Consider the following 27,835-nt stretch of genomic DNA (forward strand, 5'->3'; position numbering starts at 1 on the left):
AAAGCCAATTAAAGCCAAGTTCCCATTTAAATGCAATGATTCAAATTGCATTAGTAGTCAACTGTAGTCAACTGTAACTCACTTACTTACCAGACCTAACAGCCAAAGGTCTGTTAAAAGAAGAATCAAGGAATTATTAAAACATCATTATTATGACAAAGTAGAAATGAACAACTAGAAACAGAAGAATCCAGGCAGGGCTTTTTTACCATTACCATTCTCATTAAATCCTTGCACAATATATGACAAGAAATCCCCAACCTCAGGATCACACTGAGGAATGAAGCAAATCCAGAATGAGGCAGCAGGGTAACATTTCATCATGTCATTTCTCTGAGTCTGACTTTAAAAGGAGAAAGGTCTGCTTAAGTTTGTATTTTTATCTTAAAGTTTGTGTAGAGTTGAAAGTGCTTTGGGGCTGACAAGTAGCCCTCAGGCATCCCACCCTTAGATAAGCTCCTGAGGAGTTAACGCAAGGTCTGGAGTTGCCCAGGCATTGCCTGGAGCCCCTCGCCCCATCATATCAACATACCAGCAGCAGGGGAGGCTTTCACTATGGGACTGCCAGGCCAGAGCTTCTTTGCCAAAAAGCAGGTTGTAGGGGGAAAGATCAGGTATTATATTATTCCCCTTGGAAATATGATGAAGGTGTTTTTAAAATGCATTTTTGAAATGACATTTACTGCTTCCTTGTCTTTTTTTTTTTAGGAAAAGGTATGTAATTTATACCATGGAGGTTATGGGTGATAATAAAAATGTCTTTGGTTTAATACATCATGCTGTTTGTCCAACAGCCTGGAACAGAGTGAATGGAGATCAAGAGGGGAAATAATTTATCTTGTGCTCATCTACAAGTTGAGAGAGATTATTGTAATTAATTCTTATAACACAGTTATTTAACAAGGTACAATGTGATCTGTTCTGTCCCAGAGTGCAGCTGGAAATTTCCCATCAGAGACCTTTTTGACTGTGGAAGTTGAATGGTGCAATAGGAAAGACTTGATTTAATATTGGGAATTCACTGGTGGAAAACGGTGATTTTTGGAATACACCATGCATCTAGCTGCTTTCACGGTTGTCCAGCAGTGCAGTAGCCATACATCAATTCCCATACTGTTTGTCATCAATAAAGGTTTTGCAGTTCCGCACTGCAGAGCAGGTCTCCGTGTTTCCTCCGCACAAGAATGACCATGGTCCTGCTGACAAGAGCATTAACCAGGGCTGTGAAAAATGCACTTTATATACCTGACTAAAAAGAAGCCCTTAAAGCAGAAGGCCTGTATACCAGGTGACTTCTGGATTACTGGCTTCATATTCTCCCTGAGAAGGCTTCATCCTTGTGAAAAACAGGAACACATGCCTTTTCCTAAAGGTAAATAAAGACTGTTCACACAACAGCAAAAGCAATTAATGGAGAGAAAAGATGTGTGTGATGGGGGGGGGGAAGAGAGAGGAGAATAGTTAGAACGTATTAAATATTTTATATTTCAAGACCACTGTAAAAACACAGCTTAAAATGTGCATTCAAAATGCATATTTATGCAAATATATTTTAAAAATTATGGACATGATTATAAACTCGGACACCTTGGGCTTGTTTGGTTTAGGTACATTTCAAAATAACCTTGAAACTAGCTTAAAATATTATTCAGTTCAGAGTTGCTTGCTTATCCATAAATCACACATCTTTCAAATCTTTGAATGTAATTGTAAAAGCAGTTAAGTGGTTTCAGTACCTAAGTGCCCCTGATTTCCAAAAAAATGGCATTTCTAATGCTTAAGCTGTTATAGAAGAATATCATTCAGATCCATAAATTTCCTAAGCCTTTTAAAAACAAAACCATTTTATTGTAACTAGAATATATGCGATTAAGTAAATGTGCTCTTGGACCTTGCTTATCTTAAAGTTGTTTCAATATGGAGGGAAAATATAGTCATGTTTCTATACAATACCTAGGCACTACTGGTGCTTCTGTTAACAAAATAATATTTATTTTGACAGAAACTGCTAGGAAACTTGTGAATACCCTCATCTTACTGCCTACCCATTTCCCTGCTAAAAACCTTGATAAGTCTGACAACATAATCAGCTCTGAGAACATCTAGATGTTCTTAAGGCTCAACAAAATCCTTTCACTTGCTTTTATCCTGTTATATATCTATTTATCCTTCCTTTTCTCAGCAGTTTGAGAGGTGTGCTCCATCTCTCTGTCATTCTTTTGAATATAACTTTTGAGAGAGCTTGATAAACAGGTAGATGGACAAATTCTCTGAGGAAGGGCCGATCCCAAGCCCTCCTGTCCTTGCCCTGCGATTACTGGGAAAGGGGCTATGACTATCCCAAGGCCTCCAGCCCACAGCAATTATTTCCTATTTTTCCCCCATTTAATCCCTCCTCCTTTTCCAAGTTAGTTCTTAGTCATGAATAAAACACCACAAGAAACACTTAGTTTTCTGAAGTGTCCTGTGCTTCCTACCTAAATGAGCTGCTTTGGCTTCAGCTGTAACCGTTGCTGTTTGGACTATTCAGCCTTTCTAGATGGTTCAGTTCCCACTGAACCACACTCTGAAAAAGATGTCAAGAGGTGCCTTGCTCATTTAACAAATGCGAGCTAATGTATAAAAGGAGTGCTGGCTCCCTTGCCTTTGAGAAAAATAGCAATGTGCTCTTAGCAGCTCTCTAATGTCATTGACAACTCTTACCAGTGCTTATTTGAACTGAAATATTCTGGCTTGTGCATTAAACCTCCCCCGACACTATTATAAATAAATTGAATTAAAACGCCCGTTTGTTAGTCTGTGGTTGTGTTACCTGGCTACTGGTCATTCAAATTCAAGGCTCTCTCTCTCCAGCACCTGTATTTTCTGCCCCTTTAAGATAGACAGAAGGAAAACTGCTAATCCACACTTAAGTGCTCTAAAATCTCATTTTCAGATGACCTCCTCACTTTCTACCAGAAAACAGTGACAGCACAAGTTGTGCAGATCTGGGGGGGAAAAGGTATTTCATGCTGCTCATTTTGCTGCCACATCAGATACAGGAGCTTTCAGCAACAAGGCTCTCTCTACCTCTACTCTTAAAATTTTGGTGTAGAATTGTCTTGGGCACTTACACTCACTTTATGTAAATTATCTCATAATCCCATTTGAGGTATTTTTTCTCTCACAGCAACCGGAGGGTGTCACTCAGCAGCAGAAATGAATGAAAATGCAGATAAAACACAGGCAAAACACATACATTGATATTCTGTTGTTCCCCAGGCCACAGAAGTACTAATCCAAGTAACTGAATGTTGACCAGATTGTAGTACTCTGTAAAAAAAATAGTCATTGTAACATAGTGACAAATCTTTTTTGTTTCTAAGTAGACTGTAGAATAGAAACATTTGACTGAAAATGAAATAAAGTATTTTCAATCTTTCCAAGTATTTGGAGTATTTTGGGAGTACTTTCCCAATTTTTCATCTGTCTACCAAAAAACATTGTTATTTTTTAAACCATTCCGCATTTCACAGACAAGCTTAAAATGCACAAGTCTCAGCATTATTACATACCATCTACATCACCATACTGTGCAAACTACTCTTTTAAGAGTCAAGGAGGCACTCAGATGTGAATGTATCATTTCTGTATTTTCAAAGAGTGCAAACGTGCTGAGGAATGAACAGCCTCACAGCTGTACAGACAAATGGTGTTCTTCTCCCCAGCTGCCTTCACTAACATCCCCACAGATGGCTTAAGCACCATCGTTCCTGAATTACTGGGAGACTCTGTATGTCGGGCCATGTGCGTATTGACGTTCTGTTGTTATCGGGTGCTTGCATTACGCAGCTTCTCTTTACAGAATTGGGCACGGACTAGACAATAGTCTGTCAAATTAATAAATTATGACTCAGTTATTTCTGGCACCACAAAGCTCTGCTCTGTTTATTTTTTAACTGATTTTGATTTAGAGCATAAGCATGTTAATGACTTCCTTGTAGAAACAAGAGTAATATTACTCCAGAAAGAGACTTATGGATGGATATTTATGACACATTCAGGGACTAATACAGAATAGGCTCCTCCTTTTAGGCATAGTTGCAGATTTTATCTATCATATGCTGTCTGTTCCATGTAGAAATTGGAGGCAAATGACTCCTTGGAGACACGGACCCTTAATTACAATCAGTTTGACCAAGGTCCATAAGGTGCTGAGCATTTCCTGCGGTGGCAGTGAAGGATAGCTGCAAGACATCGAGCACTTTGGAAACCCACTGGATAGCTCACTCTTAAACTCAGAGCAGCAACTGGAATAACCTCTGCTGACCACTGCAGGCCAAGTTATGAGAAACACGAGAAACAAAGCTAATGCTTTCCTGTCTACTTTTTTGCCCTTTATTATTTTTAATGCGGATTTATGCAAATTGAAGAATTCTCTCCCTTCTGAGTGGAGGAAAGGTTTTTGGTTTTTAATTGCATCAGCTATAGTGGAGAACCATAAGTGCCTTTTATTTAAGCTAAGTTTTAAATTAAGCACCATGAGGGAAATTATTTCAACATCTGTTTTGTATTAGTTAAATAGAGGAAGGGAGAAGAAAGAAAACAAACCAAACAAACTACGGCATTATAGGCACAGGATGGATGGCTGAATTGGTCTGAATTGGTCTTAAAATTAATGAGCGAAGAGCTGACAGTCATTAAACACAAAACAAACAGCCCCCTTTGTTTCTGATGTGGTAACTGATGGATCCACGACCTAAACTCCATGGACAACTGAACTCCAGCACCTAGGGGCAATTCCAAGCCTGCAGCCATGAGCAAGCGCTTCTCAAGTCTCACATGGAAAAGCTAAGAGCCTTTCAAGCCTTCAAAGACCTGTCCCCAAGTGTAAGCAAAAAGAGATGGCTTTTAAATCCTCCCAACCTCTCAGCCTTTTCGCCAGCAGCTTTGGGTAGCAACATGTTCAGGACAATTACATTTCTGATGTTATGTTATTACTGAATTAATGTTCTTTGAACATAAAGAAAAATAGAATGCATCCAGAATCCTCAACATCAAATTCCACACAATTTAGAGGCTTACTATTTTATAAATAAAGTATGCTTAGAAATGTATGAATATTCTAATTAATATACATATTAACAAACAGTTGAAAGCCAGGTGAAGGAGAAAATAAAATGGGGTCTAATCTTTTAGACACATTAACTGTAGCCAGAGGAGTAGTTATAATGAAAACAGATTCATCCCAATATAATATAATACCCTATGTTCCAAAAGCATGTCTGGCTGCTTATCTGACGTGATATGTTTAATGTTTTGCTGTTGCTGAAGAGGGAGCATTCCTTTACAGGCTCATTGAGCACCACTCCCATGGCCACCGCACTTGCGGCAGCATCCAGCCCATTGCAGAACTGCAGTCCCAGGCCTTGGTTTTCTTCGAACTCCAGTGACCTCCCACCAGAAACTCTTGGAGTCCCACAGTCAGAGAATATATCACAGAGGTGAACTCCTAAATGCCCTGATCTTTTTCTAAAATAAGATCATTATTTTTTTTTCTAGGTTTTTTCTTTAATTACCTGTGCAAGATAAGTAGAAGATGCAAATGTGATGTTTACATCCTAGTAATACAAAATTGAGTTTTCTCTAGGTGTTTCAGTTGAAGCACTGTCTAACTCTGCCGTATCCCATGTAAAAAAAAAAAAAAAAGCATAAGCAATGTAGCAATGTGTGTTTTGCTTCAGTGACTTGACCTTTTGAAAATATTCAAGCTGGTGTTCAATTTAATAACATTTCAACAGCAAACATATTTTAATGCGCAGAGGACCATTCTCAAAGTTCAGAAAACTGTTTGCATAGATGAAAGAAGGAGATGAAAGGCTGTAATAGGAGGAAATAGCTGCAGGTTCCTCTCCACTATAAAAAGAATTTGAAATCAGGAAGTTTGTTCATACATAATCTGACAACACATGTTTCTGACCACCTTCAGCTCCTGAACAGCATCTCACAGTACTCAGGTTCAAAGCTCATGTAAATCAGCAGGAATTCCATTAGTTCAGTGGGGTTTGAATCAAATCCTTCACATTTCTGCCATGACGCATTTTCCTGTGACAGCTTTGCAGAGCAGAATCAGAGCATTTACTGAAAGGACAGGCATTTCCTGAGGAGGTACATGAAGACACCAGAGTACAGGAGAGGTTATGCCCTCACCATGCCCCAGCTCTTGCCCATATTCAGAATCACGCTGTAGTTCAGGTTTGACAGTTCTGAATTTGTAGTGCAGTAGTTCAGAATTGTAGTTCAGAATTTGACAATTTTTGGTCAAATAGAAAAACGTGGAAGATGATAGATAGATCCTGTGCTTGCTACAAGTTGAAAAGAGAAGGCATTGATGATTTATGAACCTGCAAGTAAACATCACAAGGTTTAAGTAGGCTTGTTTTCTGTGTTTATGAAAAAAGCAAACAAACAAAAATCTGCTATCTGGAAATGAATTTATCCTTCTGATTATTTAAATCATCTGAGCTAATTTTATATCAACGACTCAGTTGTTTATTGTCATTTAATAATATAAATCACATGTTCTGGCACTTCTTCCATTGGTAACAAAACTGCTATTGAGGGACTGAAAGTGAGAAAAAGCAACAAATACCAATAAAAGTTTTCAAATACTTTTTCAGGTTTACATTTTTCAAAATTTCAGGACCTGTAAAAACTCCCAGGAGTCACTGAAGTTTGTTTAAATATTTTGATGTAGCATGACCCCAAAGGCAGGTCACTGTCATTTCAGCTAAAATGCCTGCTCTTCTTTTGTATGTGTCTTACAGGTCTTTGGGTCACCTTTATTGCTGCTATGCAGTGTTTGACTTTTAGGCTTTTAGACTGATCTGTGGCTTGATTCAACCACCTGAACATCAGCACCGAGTGTTCCCTGAGCTCTCTTGGGGAATCGCATAAACCGGCACCAGCTGCCTGGTGCAACTGGAGCTCCAGGGCGTCTCAAATTGCTCTTGTTGCGGCACATAAATTAAGTCCATCGGGTTAAAGGCCTTCCCACTCGCTTCCCCTGGTGCATGTGTGTGTGTGTAAGGTGTCTCCTCACCATCTGTGCCTTGTTCACTGAGGCGGCGCAGCTCCGTTCCCACTAAGAGAGGTCCCCTGGGAACATCACCAGCCCACACACTGGCTCAGATAGCTCAGCTGGAAACATGCTGTGATCCCTGCCCTGGGGATCAGCCAATTCCCAGCCTTGTCTTGGGTAGCAAGTGCTAAAATAACAATGTCCAAAACACTTCTTTACTGGGACACATCACCTCTGCAGAGATATAAGAAGAGGTGGAGGGAGAAACGGTTACTAAAGCCAAGGTCTGAGCTTGCTGTTATTATCAAAAACAACTGTTTAAAAAACAGAATTAAATTACAATTTAGGCAACAGCATCTCACTGGACATGAGCTCAGGCAGCTGCTTACCCCAGGGGCCATGAGCTAGGTGAGGGATTTCTCCCTCTCTACAAGAAGCTCTGGCTTTACACTCTTCTTTCTTCAGAGAGCAAATTCCTCATAGCTGGAGCTGATAAGGGGGAGGGAGGCATGTCCTTGCAGGCATCGATATTTTCAAACCTGTAATATCCAGCTGGCATATATGTATTCACTGAACATGTACTCTGTTAAGTTGTTTTTGTTTTTAATTCCCAGATCAGTTCACCGTTATCCTTTTGTAGAGCCCATAGATGACTATTAAGATAGAGGGCTTTAGAAAAGCACTCACTCAGCATGTAAAGTGTTTTTCCTAAATCGGTTCCCACCGATGACGGCCCCCTGCTGACATCCCTCACCAGGTAAGTGACTGTCACTGATACAACAAATCATTATGTTCAGCAAAGCTGTTGTGAAGGCAAAGCTTCCAGCTGAAGCCATCAACTTCTGCTTTAGACAAGAAGCCTGTGCTGGCAGAATGGTCACAAGATGTAAAATTTGGAGTAGAATTTGCTTTATTTGTTGTTTTGTTTTGGGTTTTAGTTGCTGCCCCCCATCTCCCCGCAGATCAAGCATGGGTAGGACAAGGCAGTTGTTTGCTAAGCACCTGACTATATCCACACTGGACACATCCGTGTGTTGAGCATCACTGACACCGGTTTAGGTGGCTCAAGGTCTCCTCCCAGAGGGAACAATTCCCTTGCAGATTTTGGGCCTGCCGCTAGCACTATCTAAACCGAGGTATCTTTCATAAGAGAAAAATTATGGTTTCCCATACAGTTCATGTCATTAACCCTCTAGCTGTGTGCTTGCTTTCTTGGTGTCAGAAGGTTCAACAACTGTAGGTGCTACAGCACTACGATTTTTAAAATATTCCAAACAGCTTGTAACTAAATTGCCCAAATAAATTGCTATCATTTTAAGATCAATTCACCATACATAAGATTTTGGTGCTGCTTTCCATACAAAAAGATCCTGAAGATAGTTTGCTTGCTATCCAAACAAAAGAATCATGATCCAATTGTTATGTTATTTATTCTACATTACAAAGGCTTATGAACCACTGATGTATTACTGAACAGAGAAAGCTGAAATCTCTCTAAAACTCAATTTTCCTATTCTTTTTTTATTTCAGTTTTACTAGCATACCCTCTTTTCACATTTTAAGTAATTGGCAGTTGCTCAATCAAAAATATTCATTTCATAGTTTTAAAAGCCCACAGGTCTTGTTATGCTGAACTCTTTCCTAACACATTTGTGATGAACAGCCCAGCAGGCATTTCTAACCTCTCCTTTGAAGTATTATTGCTCTAATGCCATAGATGTTTTTTTCTGGCTTGACCTCATGAATGAGGTTATATACTTTCCATTCTCTCTCATTTGCATATAATTTAGAGTGCATGGAAAGCAGGAAAATGAGAAATTTTGTGACTATAAATTTAAAAAACATTGACTTTGATTGTTATCTCACCTTGACACCAGTTCCCTGCTGCTGCTTCTTGTTCGGAGTGTTCTGGGGGCCTTTGTGTTCAGCCTCCTGGCTGGGAAAAGACAGTGCCTGTGTATGCTCTAAGGGAACTTTAAAAAACATACTCTTACACTAGAATGAATTGCTGTTCTTTCCAACAAATGATCTACTTTCTCCTCTTCTTTCAGTCACAAAACACAGCATTTAAAGCTTTAGGGTACTCATTTTAAATAATAAGTGATCTTAAAAAATACACATTTCAAAAGCATTGAAAACCTAACAAATAACAGATCACTTGAAATACATATTTTTCTATAACACTAGATTTTGCAGATTTGCCAAGATACAGAAAGAGCTATATGGATTTCTTTTTTTATTATTTCTTTTTTTTTTTTTTTTATGAAAAGGACGTTAGTTTTAACAGGGGAACAAATAAACTGAAGAACTAAAACTTTCCCTTGCAGAACAGAAAACCAGAGACGGGTATTTGAGATGATCTGAATAGAAATGGAGCTATTTCTCAGATACGATGTAAAATCATTCACTTCACCTTTTAGTGGTTTTCTGCATCACTGAAGAGACAGACATTCACAGAACATAATTCCAAGTTAAACAAACAAAAAAGTTGCTCCTAGTAACTCATGCTAGCGCAGATGATCACAGAATGGTTGAGGTTGCAAAGGACCTCTAGAGATCATCTAGGCCAATCCCCCTGCTCCAGCAGGGACACCTACAGCAGGTGGCACAAGGTGGCATCCGGGCAGGTTTCGAAGATCTCCAGAGAAGGAGACTCCACAGCCTCTCTGGGCAGCCTGTGCCAGGGCTCTGTCACCCTCACAGGAAAGAAGTTCTTCCTCACATGGAGATGGAACTTCCTGTGTTTCAGCTTGTATCCTAATTTGTACCCCTTTTTCCTGTCACCGGCCACCATCGAGAAGAGTTTGGCCCCATCCACTTTACATTCTTCCCTCAGGTATTTGTATATGTTCATAAGATCCCCTCTCAGTCTTCTCTTCTCCAGGCTAAACAGGCCCAGCTCACTTAGTCTTTCCTCATAAGACAGATACTCCAGGCCCTTAATCATCTTTGTCACTCTACACTGGACCCTTTCTAGATCGCCCCTCTTGTACTGTGGAGCCCAGAACTGCATCAGGTGCAGCCTCACCAGAGCTGAGGAGAGGGGCAGGATCCCCTCCTTTGACCTGCTCCTCCTGATGTAGGCCAGGACCCCATGGGCCTTCTTGGCCATGAGGGCACATTGCTGCCTCATGGTTAACTTCTTGTCAACCAGGACTCCCAAATCCCTCTCCATGGAGCTGCTTTCCAGTAGGCCAACCCCTAATCTATACTGGTGTCTGGGGTTATTCATGCCCAGGTGCAGAACCCTGCACTTGTCCTTGTTGAAAGTCATGAGATTCCTCTCTGCCCAACTCAGTTTGATGCCCATATGATACCATTTTGCCTAGCACCATGCAAGGCTTTCTCTTGCTGAAAAAAAAAACAAAGTTTTTTTGGTGATGGCATCAGCCACAGAGCCACATGTTAGCAGACTGTTTCCTCCCGATCTTTTCTGTTTTGCTGTCAGCACCAGGGAGAATGGAGGAGAAGATGACTCGCACACCTGAACTCCTGATCAACCGTCCCAGTTCCTTGAAGTCCCTTCTGATTGCCCTTCGGCTACATGTTGTCACTTCCTCTCCTCCCACATATAGGAGGAGTAATGATATATTTATATTTACACAGTGGATTTTACCTCATAGGGGAGAGCTGCAAATGAAACCACCAAGGAAGATATGTGCAAAGGATTCATTTCTGCTTTTGACCTTAATGTTTATATGTCTGTCTTGTTTCCGGTAGTCCAGTCAGTGAAAAAAAATGCCATTTCCATATATTTTAATCCTTCTTTAACCCAATGGGCGTGCTGTTGCAATAGCTCCTTTTAGAAAGTCATTTTAAATTGACTTAAGATGCTGTAGAAACCCAGTTCGTTGGAGAGCTAGCTGTTATTCCCTTTCCAAAGCCACAAAAGGGTCAAAATAAACCCAGCATAGCAAAACCTGCAGAAAGGACCTTTAGTCCCTAACTGCAGTTCTGAATCACAAAATAAGAGATTCTTTAATCAAAAATGTAACTGAAATGCTAAGAGAGCACAGCGCATAGTCAGTTCAAAGGCTTAAGACCTCCGCTCTTCCTAGCTTTATAGAGAAGTCCTATTTGGCAGTTCTGGCCTCTTCTACCTCCCTCTTCTGGATTTGCCTCATTTGTTAAGATTCTCAACAAAACTAAGGCAATTGTTTGAATCTCCTGTTAGGACTTGAATCTTAATCAGACAAAACGCCAGGACAAGGAAGAAGCTTCTATTTCTTAACCTAAAAGGTGAAAATGGTTTGCAGATTTGCAGCAAAGCACATTACAGATTTCTGTTTGCAGATTATTGTCATCTTGTTATCAGAACAGTTGCAGAGCTGGCGCCTCTTCCTACAAGAAGCCAAGCCAGCTGCCAGCTACTCACAGGGAAAAATGTGCACTAACCAAAACTTATCAAAGGGGGTATTTTTCCCTCCTGATAGTGATTTCTGTCTCCTTACCAAGCTAATTCAACAAACTTCTGGTATGGTAATTCCATGCATGCTGTATTTTTTATATATATAAAGAAGGAGGGCACATAATAAACTACTTTGAGTGTGATCACATCCTTTAATGTCTGCTTGCCCAAGCAAGAAAATAACCTCCTGCACATACTCAAATTATAAATAAAAGTGCTCAATTTTTAAGTCACCAAGGTTCTGTGGCTAATGGAACACATGTGGGATGATAGGCCCCATTTCAGACAAACAAGCAAGATATTGTTAATGTACAGAGTGCCAAGCTCAAAAGGCAACAGCCCTCATTGGGACAGGGAGAAACTATTGTAGTATAAATAACTGCTAAAAGAAGATTTAATTTCACATCTATACTTAGAGATAAAAATAGGCCACGGGTTCTAGGAGTGACATTTTAAATACAGCTTAGGTCAAGATGAGTTTCCCGGCTCTCTTCATTTACTGCTACTCCCCGAGAGTCAAATCCATCTCCCTTGCTTGGACTTACAGTTATTTTCCAATTACAAATATGTTTTCCTCCAGTCAAGAAATAAAAATGATAGTTTGTAATGTAATAACAGCAGCTCATCAATGCTCAGACTCATGTTATTAGTTAATCACATAACTTTCCTGCCAAGAGCAACACAGAGAAGGACAAAACACAGTCCCCAACAGAAAATTAAGTTACATAAAGAAAAAAAATAAATAAATCACAGTCTGCTTGTTGGCATTTTATGAGCAAACTTAAGCTCACTATGTCCAATAATTCTGTAGCTATCCACTCAATACTGCTTATATCCAAGTGGATATAATTTTACAGTAAAGTTTTTAGAGAAGCAATAAATCTCTACATTTAAAATCAAGACAACAACACAACAGCCCTTCTCTGTGTGCATGAGAACCATGTCCTATTTACGTGCTAAGCGGATTAACTTATATTGCCACAGCAAATGAAATGAAGTTCACCTGTCTGGATTTAATCTGTGTTCCTTTTACTGTACTTCATAGTTCCCATTACCTCTGAAAAGTGCTCAAGCTATTTAGGAACCTCATTTGAAAAAGAAAAGTCATGATCTGCAAGCCTCAAAATCAGACTGTGAACACTCACGGTCAAATAGTTTATCTATCATCTGACTAATTTGAAACACCGATTTCATAGAATCATAGACTTGTTATGGTTGGAAAAGACCTTCAAAGACCTTCAAGATCATTGAGTCCAACCATAAACCCATCACCACCGTGGCTGCTAAACCATGTCCCTAAGGGCCTCATCTACACGGTTCTTGAACACTGCCAAGGACGGTGACTCCACCACTGCCCTGGGCAGTCTGTTCCAGAGCTTGACTGCTCTTTCCATGTAGATTTTTTTCCTAATACCTAACCTGAACCTCCTCTGGCACAACTTGAGGCCATTTCCTCTTGTCCTATTTTTGGTAGTTATTCTGGAGAAGAGTTCAACTCCTACCTCACTACAATCTCCTTTCAGGCGTTTGTAGAGAGCGATCAGGTCTCCTCTGAGCCTCCTCTTCTCCAAACTAAATAACCTCAGCTCCCTCACTGCTGTGCACCAGCCCTTCATCCCCATAAGGTCTGTGCACCAGCCCCTTCACCAGCCTCATTCCCCTCTTTGGACACACTCCAGTACCTCAATGTCTTTCTTGTTAATATCAGACAGAGAGTAACACATCAAGAGATGGTGGTCTCCAACACAAGTTCCACTATCCCTTTGAAGCTCGATATGAATTAAAGGCCTCCACAGATGGTGACAATGATTTCAGACTGAGAACCATCCCTTCTTGGGATCCATCATAGGAACCATCCATTTTCTTGGAGTTTCTCAAATTGGCATAATTACTTCTACCATTCTCAATTATCTCCTCTTTGGTTAGGCATTCAAGAGAGCATATGGTATGCTCAGAGTAGTTACCAATACTATAATATCTAAGAAATTTAATTAGGAAAACAAATCAGTGAGAGTTCATGGCCTGAATGTTTGTTTTGTAGAAAGAAAAAGAAATCATGCTGGTTTAACAGTCAGCCCTTTAAACTTTAGAAACATTTAATTGCAGTCCAGCTCAGGAAGAGGACAACCCCTATTGCATCTACATAAATATATATATTTAAAAAAAAATGTGTACTGAATTTCAGGGGGAAAAAAAAAAGTCTTGCACGTACAAGCAATAGTCAATCTGTCCTTAGCTCCAGGAGAGAGAAATAAAAACCCTTCATTCTCTCTGCAAGCACAATTAAAAAAAATCTAAACTTATATTCAGTAATCTTCTAAAGCCTTACAGCTTTATCCTCATCAGGAACACAGATGATGTTCATTTGCAGCAGTCAGGAATTAAGTTTTGTTGGCCAATGTTTTGAAATACTGGTTAGTGAATATTAAATAGAATGAACAAGTAGAGAAGAGGGTAGAAAGAACACAAATAATGCTCCACAATTATAACAGTGATGTGAAATGGGATGATATAGGAAAGACATGGGCAATGACTCCAAGGAATATATGATTACTAAATCCAAATAAGGTAGCACAGAATTATCTCAGATTCAAGACCTATTTAATGCTACATAATTCCTACCATATCCTCAAATTGACATACACCAAATAAATTATAAAATGACTACACAAGTATTGTGAATATATATTACTATATGATGTTAATAGGACATCAGAGAAGTTACATGAGAAAGAGAAGAACTGTTCAAAGTTTTAAAAATGGGAAAATATTTGAGTCAACAATAGTGATTTTCCCTATTAACTTCAAGGTGGCAAAAGTAAAGCAGAATTGAAAAACGCAATAATGAATAATATTCAAATTATTAGGGATGATTAGTGAAAATTAACACAGGTGCCCACATAAATGTTTGGATGTAAGAGAATAACACAAATTCAAGGACAAGAGAGTATAAGTGTACGGTCCTCTTGAAGGGTAGTTCAGGCCATGAAAAACCAGTCAAAACGGCAGACTCTAACACAAAATGATTATGAAGTACCATCGCTTTTAGAAAAGCTGATTTTTTTTCTCCTCTACAAACACATATACAAAACTGCAGACAGTTTAATTAAGATTTTTTTTTAATTTAGATATAAGACTGCAGCATTCCCCAGAAGGCAAAAGTCTCCCCTAGAAAGGTCGATGGAAATGTAGCATACCAATATAGCAATTAAAGCTCAAGTTATGCACTAACTGAACAGTTTTGCAAGCACTCCTAAGGCAGCCTGATGTCCTCAGCTAAGGGAATGTTATCCTCTCCTTTTCAGTTCCCCTTTTTAAACTCTTTTTCTTTTCTGCTCTTTTCATTCTTCTTTCCTTTACTGTTCTTGCTCTTTGCTCTTCTGTTTCCCATTTTGCTTTTCTCTTCCTTCCTTATTATCACCTTCCCTTCCCCTTTGATTTTCCAGCTATTTTAAATGGAAATGCTGTTTCCTCTTATGCCGGGAGGCCAGGATATTAAAAAGATACCAGAGAGGCCAAAGCAAAGTCAAGCAATATCCTGGGAGAGCTGGGGCTAACCACAGCCAATTCCTGTGGGCTCCTGGGCTCATCACAGGAGACAAAAAAGGGGGCAAAATGTATCCATTTTGCCTCTTCTGAAAGACTCTCCATTGGTTTAGGCCCACAGGTGAAACTTCAACACTGGGCTCCACAACTAGGGACCCTTCCCCGCAAAGCAAGTGCCTTCTTCCACTGCTTTCTTGCATAATGGGGCAAACGACTGCTGTGGCGCTTCTGCCTGTTGCACGAGGGGAGCCCACGGGCCATCAGTGCACCTGCTGCTGCTGTGTGGGCTCATCGGTGGTGGTGTGGAGGTCTTGGCTCTGGCTGCCTGGGGCAGCATGTCTTGTCAAGCTGGGCTACTGCTTGAAGACAGTGGTGACGCACCTCCTCACAGCCATCCTGCCCTCCAGCTGGGGCAGGGGTCACAGGTGGCAGTGCCTCAGTGATGTACTGAACTACCTGCACTGTTTCCTACAGCAGGAGGAGCTTCACCACTTCCTCCTAGGCAATGACAGCATGCCCAGGGAACTCCTCCTGCCACTGGCCTTCCAAACGCTCAGCCTGCTCAACCTCTTCCAGCGCCTGGCACAAGAGCTGGACACCCACGCTCAAGTGCTGCATGACCTCGAGGAGCTACAAGATTGTCTCTATAGCTGCTTGGAATGACCCTCAAAGAGGGTTCTGGAACGTCAGCAAGAGCACGTTATGGGGCTGCTCACTCCCTCCCACTGAAGATACCATTGCATGGAGGCTACACAGGCCCCCGAGTTTGCCTGGGCAGCTTCTCATATGCATTTTGTTCCCCACGACAACCTTACCATAGCCCAGTGCATTTGAATTTTTGCACAAGCACTCTGCCTGCCAGGGTTTGAGCAACACCATGTGGGCATGGAGGGCTCCATCTCACCATGGGAATACATGCCCAAGATATAAATGCCAGCAGGCACCAAGCAGCTGGATTGCCCAAACAGCCCACACAGCTCCTTGCCAGGAACAAGAGTGCTGCACTCGGGGCACTTCCTTCAGGGCATCTCTCCAGCAGGCCCACACTGCTGCCCGTGGGGCATCGATACACAGGCCCATGATCCCCAAGCAGCCCCACCAGCTCTCACGCACGCCCAACACCCTCTCTGCCAGTAACCGCTGCCTCCACAGCTCTACCCCTGAGGTAACGGGAGGGGTCCAGGGAGCTTCCCCTGCCACTGGCCTGCCCAATGGCCAGTCACCTGCACCTCTGCCACAGGCAGCCCACTCCTGCTTCAGCTGCAGAGGAGAGGGTTCAGGTGCAGCTGAGGCATCACCGTGAGCCCAGAGTTGGAGCAGTGACCAAAGAGAGCTGGCAACGCAGCAGCACATGCAGCAGCAGCTAAGGCAAGAAGCAGATGTCTCAGCCGCAGCAGGCTCCGAGGACCCCACTGAAGAGGGCAGCGGGCTCTCCAGGAGAGACACAGTCTGTGCATCGCACAGCTGGCCGTTTGGGCCTTTAGTTGACCACTTCCTGCTGCTCTTTGGGCTCTGGGCATCAAGCAGCACCATGACTTCCACTCAAGCTGGGAGCACAGCACCTCCCTCAGTGAGGAGGAGCAGTGAGACACTGAAACACCCTGCCCCAGCCGGCGCTGCCAGCACACTGGAACACCTTGTGGTGGACGATTGTATTGTGTCCTCTTTATCACCACAACCATGTCCACATCAAACTCATTCCCCTTTATTTCTCATCCCTCTCAAAAGTTGTTGGGACCTGCGCGGGTCTGCCAGGAGCCGAGCCGGGGTTACGAGACACACACTCAGTATGAGTTTAGATCTTGCCTCATTTATTAGCTTGCATGTAGTACATTTATATGATTCTGGTAGTTAATGATGTGACTACAAAGGCTCCTAATTGGTAGACAATGATGTAACTAAGACCCTTACAGCCCCCCCCCCCCCCCTTACTTGTTTAGCTCGGCTTTTTAGTTCAACAGTTCTTTATTCCCTCTGACCTTGTCCTACTTCCTTATCCCCTAGTCAACAGTCCTCCTGTTCTTCCTCTGGGGTCTGGCTCGTCCACAACATTGCAGACATGCTCTGGCTTGCCCATAACATGGCCACTGGCCTTCAGGAATCCCACAAAAAGTGTGCCACACAATTGGTACCCATAGGAAATGGCTAAGGCACAGCTGAAGCTTTCCTAGATTGTCTCATGTCTGGGTCTTGCCCAGTGTTTGTGCTTCAGTGAGAGCACATGTTCCTGTAGTGACGATGGAAGAATGAATAAATAAATAAATAAACAAAAGGGCAAGTTATAGCAAGTTATAGCTTTCCAGTTAAATAAGACAACAGATTTCCAAAAATAAAGTAGAATTAGAATGATCCATCCACACTCTCCTGCCCCTTTGGTACCTGCCCAGAAACTAGAGAGACTTGGGAACATGCAGGTTTTCTTCATTAGGAGACAGCATATTTATTACCTATAAGACACATATAAGACAGCAGTGAAGCAACTGTTACAGGAACACTATAATGATGTCTGAACATATGTTACCAAGGTTGTGATTTTTTTTTTAATACGGAAGATGGCCATTGACTGTGTATTAAGAGGTAAAAAAAAGCCATTTATATGATTTTTTTACAGCTCATGCAATGAAATAGTGGCTGGTGAAAAGAGAAGGGAGGCTTGCTAAATCATCCTCCATTAGTTGTTCTCTTTAGTCATCCACTTACATGGCAAATCTCCCCAGTTATTACCTGTGAATGAGTACTGGGTGCCAAGTAGAAGCAAACAGCTACAGATGGTGCACCAAGGACTTTTTAAATAAAATATGTATTGAAATGCTAAGCAGAGGGAGGAGTAGACTGAGCAATTAGTTTGCTTTTGCCTAAGTCATTAGCAGCATCTACCCACACTGCAATCAATTTTAGAATGTTTCTCCAGAAGTGATGCACACTTTGCTGCTATTGATCCACTGAAATATGTGGGCTGATGAGGTAGTTACCATTGTATTTTTAAATTATTTTAGGAAGTTTTTAAAAATCTAAAACATATTATTTAATTCTCTCAGGATACGGAATTCAAGCACCATGCCGTTGTTACTGCAGAGTCTGGACTTTGTGAAATATGACCACAGGAAACGCAATAAAACTTATATTACATGAAAAGGGTGCTCTTCAGAATCATCATTTTCTTTCTAAAACACCTCAGGACAGGAGTTGGAGAGGAGTATATTAAAAATCTATTGATTAAGTTTTTTATTTATTATGCCTGACGATTTAGGAATACTCATACTATGAATGGACATATTTATGTCATTAAATAATGTCCTGTAACACGTGTCTACAACAACTCAGCAATATAACAGCTAAACTTTGAACTACACTAACTTGGTATGTGACAGATGTGTCCCATTTCCTACTGCTGAACAAAAAGTGTCTCCTTCTACTCAAAAGGCAAATTTAGAAGGCCTAAGTGCTTTGTTAGTTCTATCAGAGAAACCATCATTATTTTATCCATCAAGTAAAATAAAATAAATAAATAAATAAATAAAATTTTAAAAAGTAGGCTTCCTAGCTTGTTTGCAGTAGGATGAGAATACTTTATTTAGAGGCAGGATAAAAATTTGAAAGAACATAAGGAAAATGTAGTAAGATGCAAAAAGACAGAGGATGCAAAACTAGTTTTATGTTATCAATGGAAAAAAATAATTTTTTACCTATTTTTATAAGTCTCACCCATTACCCATTTCACATAGCACCATTATGTAAATTAAATTGGAAAATAATACCAGTTGTGAAAAATATTGGGGTATATTATTGAAAGAATTAGTTGACATTAAGAACTGGAATAGCAACAGAAGAGTGATATTCAGAAGTATAACTGAATATAGACTTTGTGAACTGCACACTAAGAATTTCTCCAGTCGCTAGAAATCGTAAGTTGAAAATATCCAAGATGTATTTCAGTATCAACTGATGCTGATGAGGCTGCAAAGGTATGTGCTCCTATTAAACTATATCCTATTAAACTTCCTTATACCTTAAACTTCTTCACACAGCTTTACTCAGAACAGCTATGATCATTTTGTGTACATTAAAAAAAGAAGAAAAAAAATAGAAATACTAAATTAACAGACTAATTCCCCATCAAGTATTAAAACTAGAATTTAGAGCATTTTTCAAGTAGAATGATAGATTCATAGCCATTAGCAGAAATAAGAATACTTCTAAAAGTTATTTTCTACTCAGCTTTATATGTCAAAGCATATTTTTCACCTTTTTAATTGCTATCCAAAGCATCTTCCCCTGAGTTTGTGTATCAAGCAGTATATGGTAATCAAGCAATTAGCTGTGACCCCCACATTGCCAGTTTCACAAACTGAATCTGATTTAGTCATCTGAATCTGACAGAAAAGGCTCATTTGTGCCAGTTTAACAGTGGAGCCAGCAAAGGATGCCCGGAGCCTGGAGAGGGAACAGGAGAGCTCCTGGAGGCCCACACAGTCAAGCTACAGCCCCTCCAGCTAGAAACACTGGGGCACATTGGGAACCCAACTCAAATGCCTCTATGTGAACACACGCAGCACGGGGAATAAACAACGGGAATTAGAAATGCATGTGCAGTTGCAGTGCCACAATCTTGTCACAATTACTGAGACATGGTGGGACAGCTCTCATGACTGGAATGTGGCCATGGATGGCTTTGTGCTTTTTAGGAAGGACAGGCCATGAAGGTAAGGTGGTGGACTTGCTGTTTACGTGAGAGTGTAACTGGAATGTATGGAGATCTGCCTCTGGGGAGAGCACCCTCTGAAGAGGATGAAGCATGACTCGAAAGCGTTGTGGGCAAGGATTAAAGGGCAGGCAACCAGGGGCGACACTGTGGTGGGAGTTTACTACAGGCCTCCTGACCAGGGAGAGGAAGTGGATGAAGCCTTCTACAGGCACCCGCAAGAAGCCTCATGATCACAGGCCCTGGTCCTTATGGGGGACTTCAACCACCCTGATGTCTACTGGGATGATCACACAGGTAGGGACAGTGCAGGAGGTTCCTGCAGAATATTGCGGATAACTTCTTGATGCAGGTGGTAGATGAGGTAACAAGGTGCTGCTGAACCTTGTGTTAACAGGGGGAGACGGTCTGTTTGGAAATGAGACAGTCAAGGGCAGTCTCATCTGTAGTGACCACAAGATGTTGGAATTCAAGATCCTGCAAGGAAGCTGGACAAGAAGTAGGATTGCAACCTTGAATTTCAAGAGGCCCTACTGGGATGCACCCATGATGTGGGTGCAGAGGGACTGAGTGGGCGTTATTGCTCAGCCACACTCTACTGTCATGGGGGTTGCTAGAGGACTGGAAGAAAGCCAACATCACTCCAGTCTTCAAAAAGAGTAAGAGGGAGGAGGCCCCAGGAACCTACAGGCCAGTCAGCCTCATCTCTATCCTTGGAAAGGTGATGGAGCAGCTCCTCCTAGAGACCATCTGTAGGCATGGCAAGGAAAAGAAGGCAATGAGGAGTAGTGAGCATGGATTCACCAAGGGGAAGTCGCAGTTAAGCAATGTGATAGCCTTCTGTGATGGGATGACTGACTGACTGGCTGAGGAGACAGCAGTGGATAGAGCCTGCTTTGACTTCAGCAAGGCTTTCACCCTCAGCTCCCATAGCATTGTCCATGGAGAAGCTGAGGAAGGGAAGGGGAGATGAGTGGGTATTGGGATGGATCAAAAACAGGCTGAATGACAGAGCGCAAAGGGTTGTGATCTCTAAGGTTGCCCTTCCAACCTTAACCACTATGCAATTTTGCACAGTTCCTTTTGCTGACAGTTATCTAGACAACAGGAACCTTTGAAGCAACAGCATTAAGGCTTTTTCTTGCAAGAATATGGCACTTCTATCATTTCTAAAGCAGTAGATTAAAATTGCCACTGCCAAGCAGTTGCTCCATTTCTCTTCAATTTTTTTGATCAAATAGAACATCACCCCTAAAAGTCTCTCTCAGGTGCAGCAATAGGCTAGTTTTAGTTAGAAAAAGTTTGGGTTTAATAAAGTTTTCCTAACTTGTTTTTTATTTGATTATGAAACATTCTGGGTTTCTTACACTTGCAATGTACAAGACAACTAACAACGTTAAGGCTCATATTTTCTAAGAACACTCTCAGATGTCACAAGAATAGTAATTTCATCATGTTGTGAATGTCTGTAAGCACTCAAGCTCTTGTATATACAGCAAGACTGTTCTCATAGGCCCATCTGACCTACTCTTTGATGTAGAAGTACTTAGATTTTCTTTAGTAGCAGATGTTATGCAATACAGAAAAGATTCTAATAGCCAAAGAATTTAGAGGAATGTAAGCAAAATATGTAGCCTATAGAATGCTTCTGGAACACTAGTATTTACAAGTACTTGCAACAGTCAACAAAACTCCACAAATGTCAAGGTTCAACAGTTACAGTACATGTTACAAAAAAAAAAAAAAAAAAACAGACAGGTGGTCTAGAGTCTAGAGTCTTAACGTGGATGCTTGTAAGCTCCACTAATAACTTTAACTTCACCATCTTTCTTCACTTTTTAAAGATGTATTCCTCCACCCACCAGCCCCTTAATATTTATTTACAATAACTGTTTTAAGACAGGGTAGATATTTCAACACCGATAACCAAAATAACCTTAGGCCATTATATTTCCTACAGCAGAGGAGGTCAAAACTCTATTAGTTTGTCTTAAGACTTAAAAAGGAGTTTAATTCATCTGCCTCTTGTCTTTCACAAAACAAAGGAATGACAATACTATTAATACATTAAAACAGAATATTTTTTCTAGACTGGTTGTGATTCTGAATTAATATCTCTTAATAACTTTTTATTAGGGGAATAAATACATAAAACAAAAGCAATACATAGTCATATTTACTCAAATATATTCTCAATACAGCAGGAATCCAATATGCATATTCATCAGACAACAAACAAATTTTACTAAGCCAGCAACACTGGAGGACAGCTGGAAAGTTTACACACTACTAGCAGTTATGACTAAAGTGTTTTCTTGATATTAAGGACAAACATATTCCAGTTGTAAGCATAAAGAACGAACTATGATGCTCTGGATGAAGTATTTAGCTCCGCGCAGTGGCTGTTTGAGGTTGTTCCGACTGCAACTGCTTCCCAAGGTATTCCCTGAAATACAAGAAAAAAAAGTTAGACTGAGGAAAGTTCTAGTAGATGGGGAATAGGATGGTGAAAGGAAGTATGAAGCAGAGAAAGAAGAAAAATACATTAACATTTAAACCTGATCCCTTGAGTACCGAGTATTGATTGTTCAACAGTCAACTGGAGCGAATGTGAGAGTACCTAAACTTTAGGCTCCTGTCACGTAATCCTCTGAAAATGAGCTACGAGTTGAATGTGAACATAAAAATACCTAGAGAGAGAGGGAGGGGGAAAAAAAAAAAAAAAAAAAAAGGTAGCCCATTGGTAGCATCAAGGAGTCCTGGCTACTTTTAGAGAACACCTTTGAAGTCCATACACTTTTCTTGCTGAATGCACATAGGAAAGGCTACTGAAAAGCATTTAAAGGATTTCTTCTCAGCTGCATGAACATAGTGATGCAGATGGACATACAGGCAGCTTAACCCTCAGGCTAGCAAAGTCTTCCTCCAGCTAAAGAGATATTGACTAAAGAACTATCAAGCCAGGCCCATTATATACTAAGATTTTTCTTTTCTTCAGATGTGTTTTTGAAATTTATCAAATCACGTTTATATCTGTCCTTTCAAAATTGGAAATACACCAAATTCCGAGCATCTGAGATGAACCATCCTCAAGCAACAATGCGAGTTCTAAGAAAAACACACTGCACAATTCTTGAGTGTTCCCATATTCCACTGTCTCCTGTGAAATTCAAGGAGCTCAATGCTTCACTGAGCCAAAGAAAAATGAAGGACTTAATAGCTGACTGGATACATATCACAGAAAATAAATTTTAATAATTACACTACTGTGTTGACTGAAGCAGATGTTTAAGCACCTGAAATGCAAGTTTTTCCACTTGCTTATGGCACACTTGGCATCTGTTTTTCTCAGTAGACAAGTGTTACAAGCCACTGCACTGTTTAAACATTAGATCATGATGTTTAAGTATTTAAACATCAGTTCAGAAGTGACATTCATAATCAAGTTTTTAAAAACTTCAAGAATATACACTTTTTCCTTTATTAAAATCCTTCACACCAAAAGAAACAATTATTTCTTACAGTACCTTTCAAGTATAATTGGCTTCCAGCTTAATGACCAGCTATTCCCTACACCTTAGGATTTCTACTGCAAAATAAAGTTCGGCAATATCATAACTGCCAAACAGCACTTTTCTCAGCACAAAAAAGCTCAGACATTCTGCCTTATAGGAATCTTGCCAAGTTTAAACTCTACTAGCAATGAAAATCAAGCTTATCATATTCTGTGATTTAGCACCTTCATTGCAACTACCAAAATGTTGAGAAAAGAATAAACTGCACTCAAGTACTACTCAATTACAATAGCTACTTTACCATCCTTGAATATAGATTCTTGATGCCAAAGCAAGTTAGCTGGTCTCCAAGAATCCAAGCCACTATTCTAAGTAAATCAAACTTGACAGCCATCCATAAATAGAGCTAGCTACAAGGGAAGGAGTTTCAAACTCGCCAGGTTCCTCCTTCAATGGGATTTTTCCCCGGTCCATGTCTGCATGCTTGTGTGAATTCTAGTATTCCTTCTCTCACATCAAGTCTTGAAAGCAAGTGATACTTGCTGCATTTACTGGACCAGTTATTTAAAATAACTGTTAAGTTATTTAAGACTGAAACAGTTATTTTTAAAGCACATGAACCCTTTTCAGTGTGCATTTCCTATGCAGCTACCCAGGAGGAGGAAAGAATAATGGAGTTATCCCAAACAAAATAATTACTGCCTGACAAATTGTTTCTGATCCATGCTCAAGGTTTACTAAAATCCAGCCCTAGTGCAGTATTTTCAACATGAAAAAAATCCACCTTGAAGGCAGAACTGTAGCATGATTTGTAAATGTTTAGCACCTTAAGAGACACTGAGCTTCCAAGTACGTACAAGAAGCAATACCTTTCATTTGAAGGTGTGAGGAGTTAACTCAGAATCAAGAAGTTAATACCCCAATCCACCTACAGAGGGGACATGGTATTCACTGCTCTCAACTGCCACGCTGCAAACCCAAGTGAGAAATTCTATGTTCTCTGCCCTCTTCTTTAGCCATCAAGGGCCTCCAGAAGGCAAACACCTGTCCTATTGGCATGTACAAGCAACAGCTCGTTTCAATGCCATTTCTAAATTAGGGGGTTTTTTTTGTTGTTTTTTTTTTTGGTTAACTCAGAACTAATAAATTCTGGGGAATGGAAAGAGCGATTTAGCCTCACAGTAGAAAATTTCCATGTAAAGCTATCCCAAAAGGCATCCTGTCACCTCTCCTTTCCACTTTCCAATTCAATCTACAAGAATAAACATCTCAGCAGTCCTGTTCTCATCCTATTAAAGTACACGCTAAAAGGCCAATGTGATTCAAGGGTATTTTCACATGTTGATATTCCATCGCATCAGAAAACTGAGAACAGTAGTTTAAATTGTCTTCAAACTTGAACAGGCCTAGGTGTTCACATGCTATTACATACCAAGCGAGTTTAAGACATCCAATTTACTTGGTTGAATACTAGAATTAACCTGGTTTTGAAGACTGCAAGTGTTCGACACATTACACTATAACAGCATGTAGCATGAAGGAAGGATAAAAAAAAACATTTCACAAAATATTTGAGAGAAGCCTCTAAGAGATCAGAAACACATGCTACCATGCAAAGTAATGAGGTAACAATTTTTAAAATGAGAAGCTATAAACCATAAGCTGAACTCACTTGTTCTTTAAGCAGATATTTTGGTACTCCTTCCTTCATAAGCTCAGGAAAATACCTGCTTTACTATAACACAAGCATCACAGTCAGTTTTTTGCAAGCAGATCAAGCTGATGGCTAAACATAAGCCAGCTCAGAGGCAAACGCTCACAACACACATGGGTGGCTGGTAGCAGCAGAGCTTCACACCTGCCTAATCAGTTCATGCTAGAGGCAGAGAAGATAAAATACATCCTGCTACCATTTGACTGAGCTGAATTTTGGGGCCTACTTTTCCATCGCCTTTCCATACCCAATCTTTAAAGGTTCCAACTAGCACATGCAGAACTTAAAAGGATCTTCAAAAACACTGTTCTTCAAGAAAGAGGTACAATAATTTAAGTACAGAGCTATTCAAGAAGAGCAAAGTACTAACCTTTATTAAATCAATACACTGGACTTTCTGCTAGGCATTATATTATTGTATATAATACTTCAAGTCAGAAATAATAAATACTTTCTCCGTACATCAGCTGTGCAGTCACTAGGTAAAGGTAATTTTTCTTTTAAATTATTTTAGAGGAATGTGGGGAAATAAAATTCTGCAATACAGTAATCCAGCAATAGTGACCGCAGTGCTTTAGTCCTTAACTGCTGCCAAGAAAGGAAAGGGAAGCCAGGATAGGCTTCATGGTGCTTCCTTAGGTCAGGAAGCCTCTGGAAAACTCTGCACCTTCCCACATAACATAGTGATGCACTTGTGTCATTTTGGTATATTCCCCACTTGGGACTGCAGAGGGGAGCACTACAAATACTCATTTATTTATTAATATATCTCACTGCAGTTCCTGGTAGCATTAACTCAGAATCACCACTGGAAACTGTTTAACCCAGAATATGAAGGCAACCCAACCCGCAGCATTGATTATCTAGATGTAAAATTTGCAAGTTTACCTCTTTGGGATAGAAGGTTCTACTTTACCTGTTTTCCTTAAACTGGCACACACAGGCCTTTATAAAGGTCTATTTTAGCATCTTCATGTCCTCCTTCTACATAAAACCATTTTTATTAAAAAGCATATGAAGAGGATCCAGGCAAGCTTGCATTTACAGTTAACTGGATTCAAACATGAAACAGTCAGTCAGCATAGCTTTACAAGAGCATGCATATTACCTATATGCTGTACAAAAGTTAAAACTGTACAAAAGCTTGATACTTTGCTTCATATTTACTCTCAAAAGCCCTTCGTTTCTATATTAAGACACTGATTAATAAAACTTCTCACCTCTTTGGTCTTTCAGGAGTCTGACACTGAGCCATTAACTACTCTGTTATACAGTGCCTAAGCACATGGCTGGACTATGTTTAGTCACAGCCATTTGCAAATTAGTATTTTGAAACATATTAGAAAAATAGATATTTTGAATATTAGGAAAAATCACTAACAATTTTCTTTTTTCTAAACTTAAGAAAACCTGTATTTAAAAACTATTGAAAGAACTTAGGGAAAACAGAGAAGCATCTCTAATGCTTATTCTTATTTGTTGCTTTATTCAGTTCTGACAATTTTGGGGTTTTTTGTTTGGTTTTTTTCCAATCAGTCTCTTTCAAGCCCAGGTATGCTTAAGTACTATGATAATAGCAACAAATACTCAAAAGTCATTTAGAAAGAGGAACAAGGAACTGATCCAACACGTAAGTCACCCAAGTCACTGAATATGGGGTAAGGAGGTAGCAGAACTGTGTTGGGAACTGGCACAATACACTAATGAATGAAATTCTTATACTGGATTTCAGATTCAGCAAAAGGTTATTTTAGATAACCCAAGATGGAACGGAAATTTTAAAGGGGCATACAACTGCTTTCTGCAAGTTTAGTGCTAAGCAGACTAAGTTTCACTGTTTATAAGGAGTGTTGCTTTTGAGGTTATACTACAGTTTCTCATACAATTGGATTTACCTGTCCTTTAAGGAACAAAAGGGTAAAAGCCAAATACGCTGCCAATTATGCTTTTGGGGAGGGAAGGGAACAGGCAAGTGCACGAGGCACTGTAGAAAGGACATGAGAATTCTATTCATGCGAGTCCTCATTTTTCTACTAATATTTTACATCTTGTCTCTAATTTGTTACTTTGAAGTTACTTCATCTTAGAAATGTTCTAGCATGCCTTATTAGACCAAGTTTAAGAGGTAGAAGTTTCCTTTGTCAGAGAGCTATATTAAAATATTTATTTTACTGCATCTAAATATAAACCCAAAGTTGCATGCTTTTAAATTGTTAAACTGGAAAGCTGGCTCTAAAACAAACTCTTCTTACAAAAAGATACAGAAGTGTCATAAAACTACACTACAAAATTGCAAAGGGAATCATGCTCTTTCAGAGGATGCAGCCAATATACAGTGTTACAGACAAACCACGACAATTAGAGAAGTGGCTAAGCCAGCACACAGGCAGACTGAACGGTCCACTGCCATCCTTAAGTTCCTATGTCACTGGTCTAACAACTTGAGCTTACCATTAGAGACCAGTTTTAGCAGTTTATAATGTCTCACACTGGCACAGGGTATGACAGTTACACATTCACTGATCTATTCACGGTTCTAAGCAGGCTAAACTGTTCTGGAAAGTACCAGCCCTGTGAATGTTATTGCTGAAAGCAGCTCCACAAATGACAAGAAGTACCTGGAAGCTTCTGAATTACACAAGCATTAAGTGGCAATATTAGGATGCAGTTATAACTGTTTCTCATCCCCATCTAATCAAATGGGTGGACAAAGCTATCACCACCAGCATCATTCAGCCCAGTCACATACTCCTGCCTTTCTCATGGGGCATTCACTAGCTTAAGCAGTATTTTTTGCCTATTTAACCCTGAAGTTCATAACTTTTTGCTCATGATTTTTCAAGAACTGGATTCAGGGGGGCTAATATTAACAGTAGTAAGGGAAAAGGGT

At 40.2% G+C, this 27,835-nt stretch overlaps 1 protein-coding gene and 1 long non-coding RNA gene across 3 annotated transcripts in view; one reads left to right on the forward strand and one right to left on the reverse strand.

Moving 5' to 3' along the window:
- LOC148595817 (uncharacterized) overlaps positions 1 to 27,835 on the forward strand; it is a 297,456-nt gene that overhangs the window by 188,585 nt on the left and 81,036 nt on the right. The window lies entirely within an intron of this gene.
- The window catches only part of ATP6V1H (ATPase H+ transporting V1 subunit H), a 39,994-nt gene continuing 34,078 nt past the window's right edge, over positions 21,920 to 27,835 (reverse strand). For both annotated transcript variants that reach the window (XM_088540149.1, XM_088540150.1), the window contains one exon: positions 21,920 to 22,162. In XM_088540149.1, coding sequence (XP_088396275.1) covers positions 22,102 to 22,162 — 61 coding nt within the window. In that variant the 3' untranslated portion in view covers positions 21,920 to 22,101. The remainder of the gene's footprint in view (positions 22,163 to 27,835) is intronic.

Source organism: Tinamus guttatus, unplaced genomic scaffold (genome assembly GCF_059628265.1).
Source record: "Tinamus guttatus ecotype Peru unplaced genomic scaffold, ASM5962826v1 Tinamus_guttatus_pri_ptg000056l, whole genome shotgun sequence".
NCBI classification, from domain to species: Eukaryota; Metazoa; Chordata; class Aves; order Tinamiformes; family Tinamidae; genus Tinamus; species Tinamus guttatus.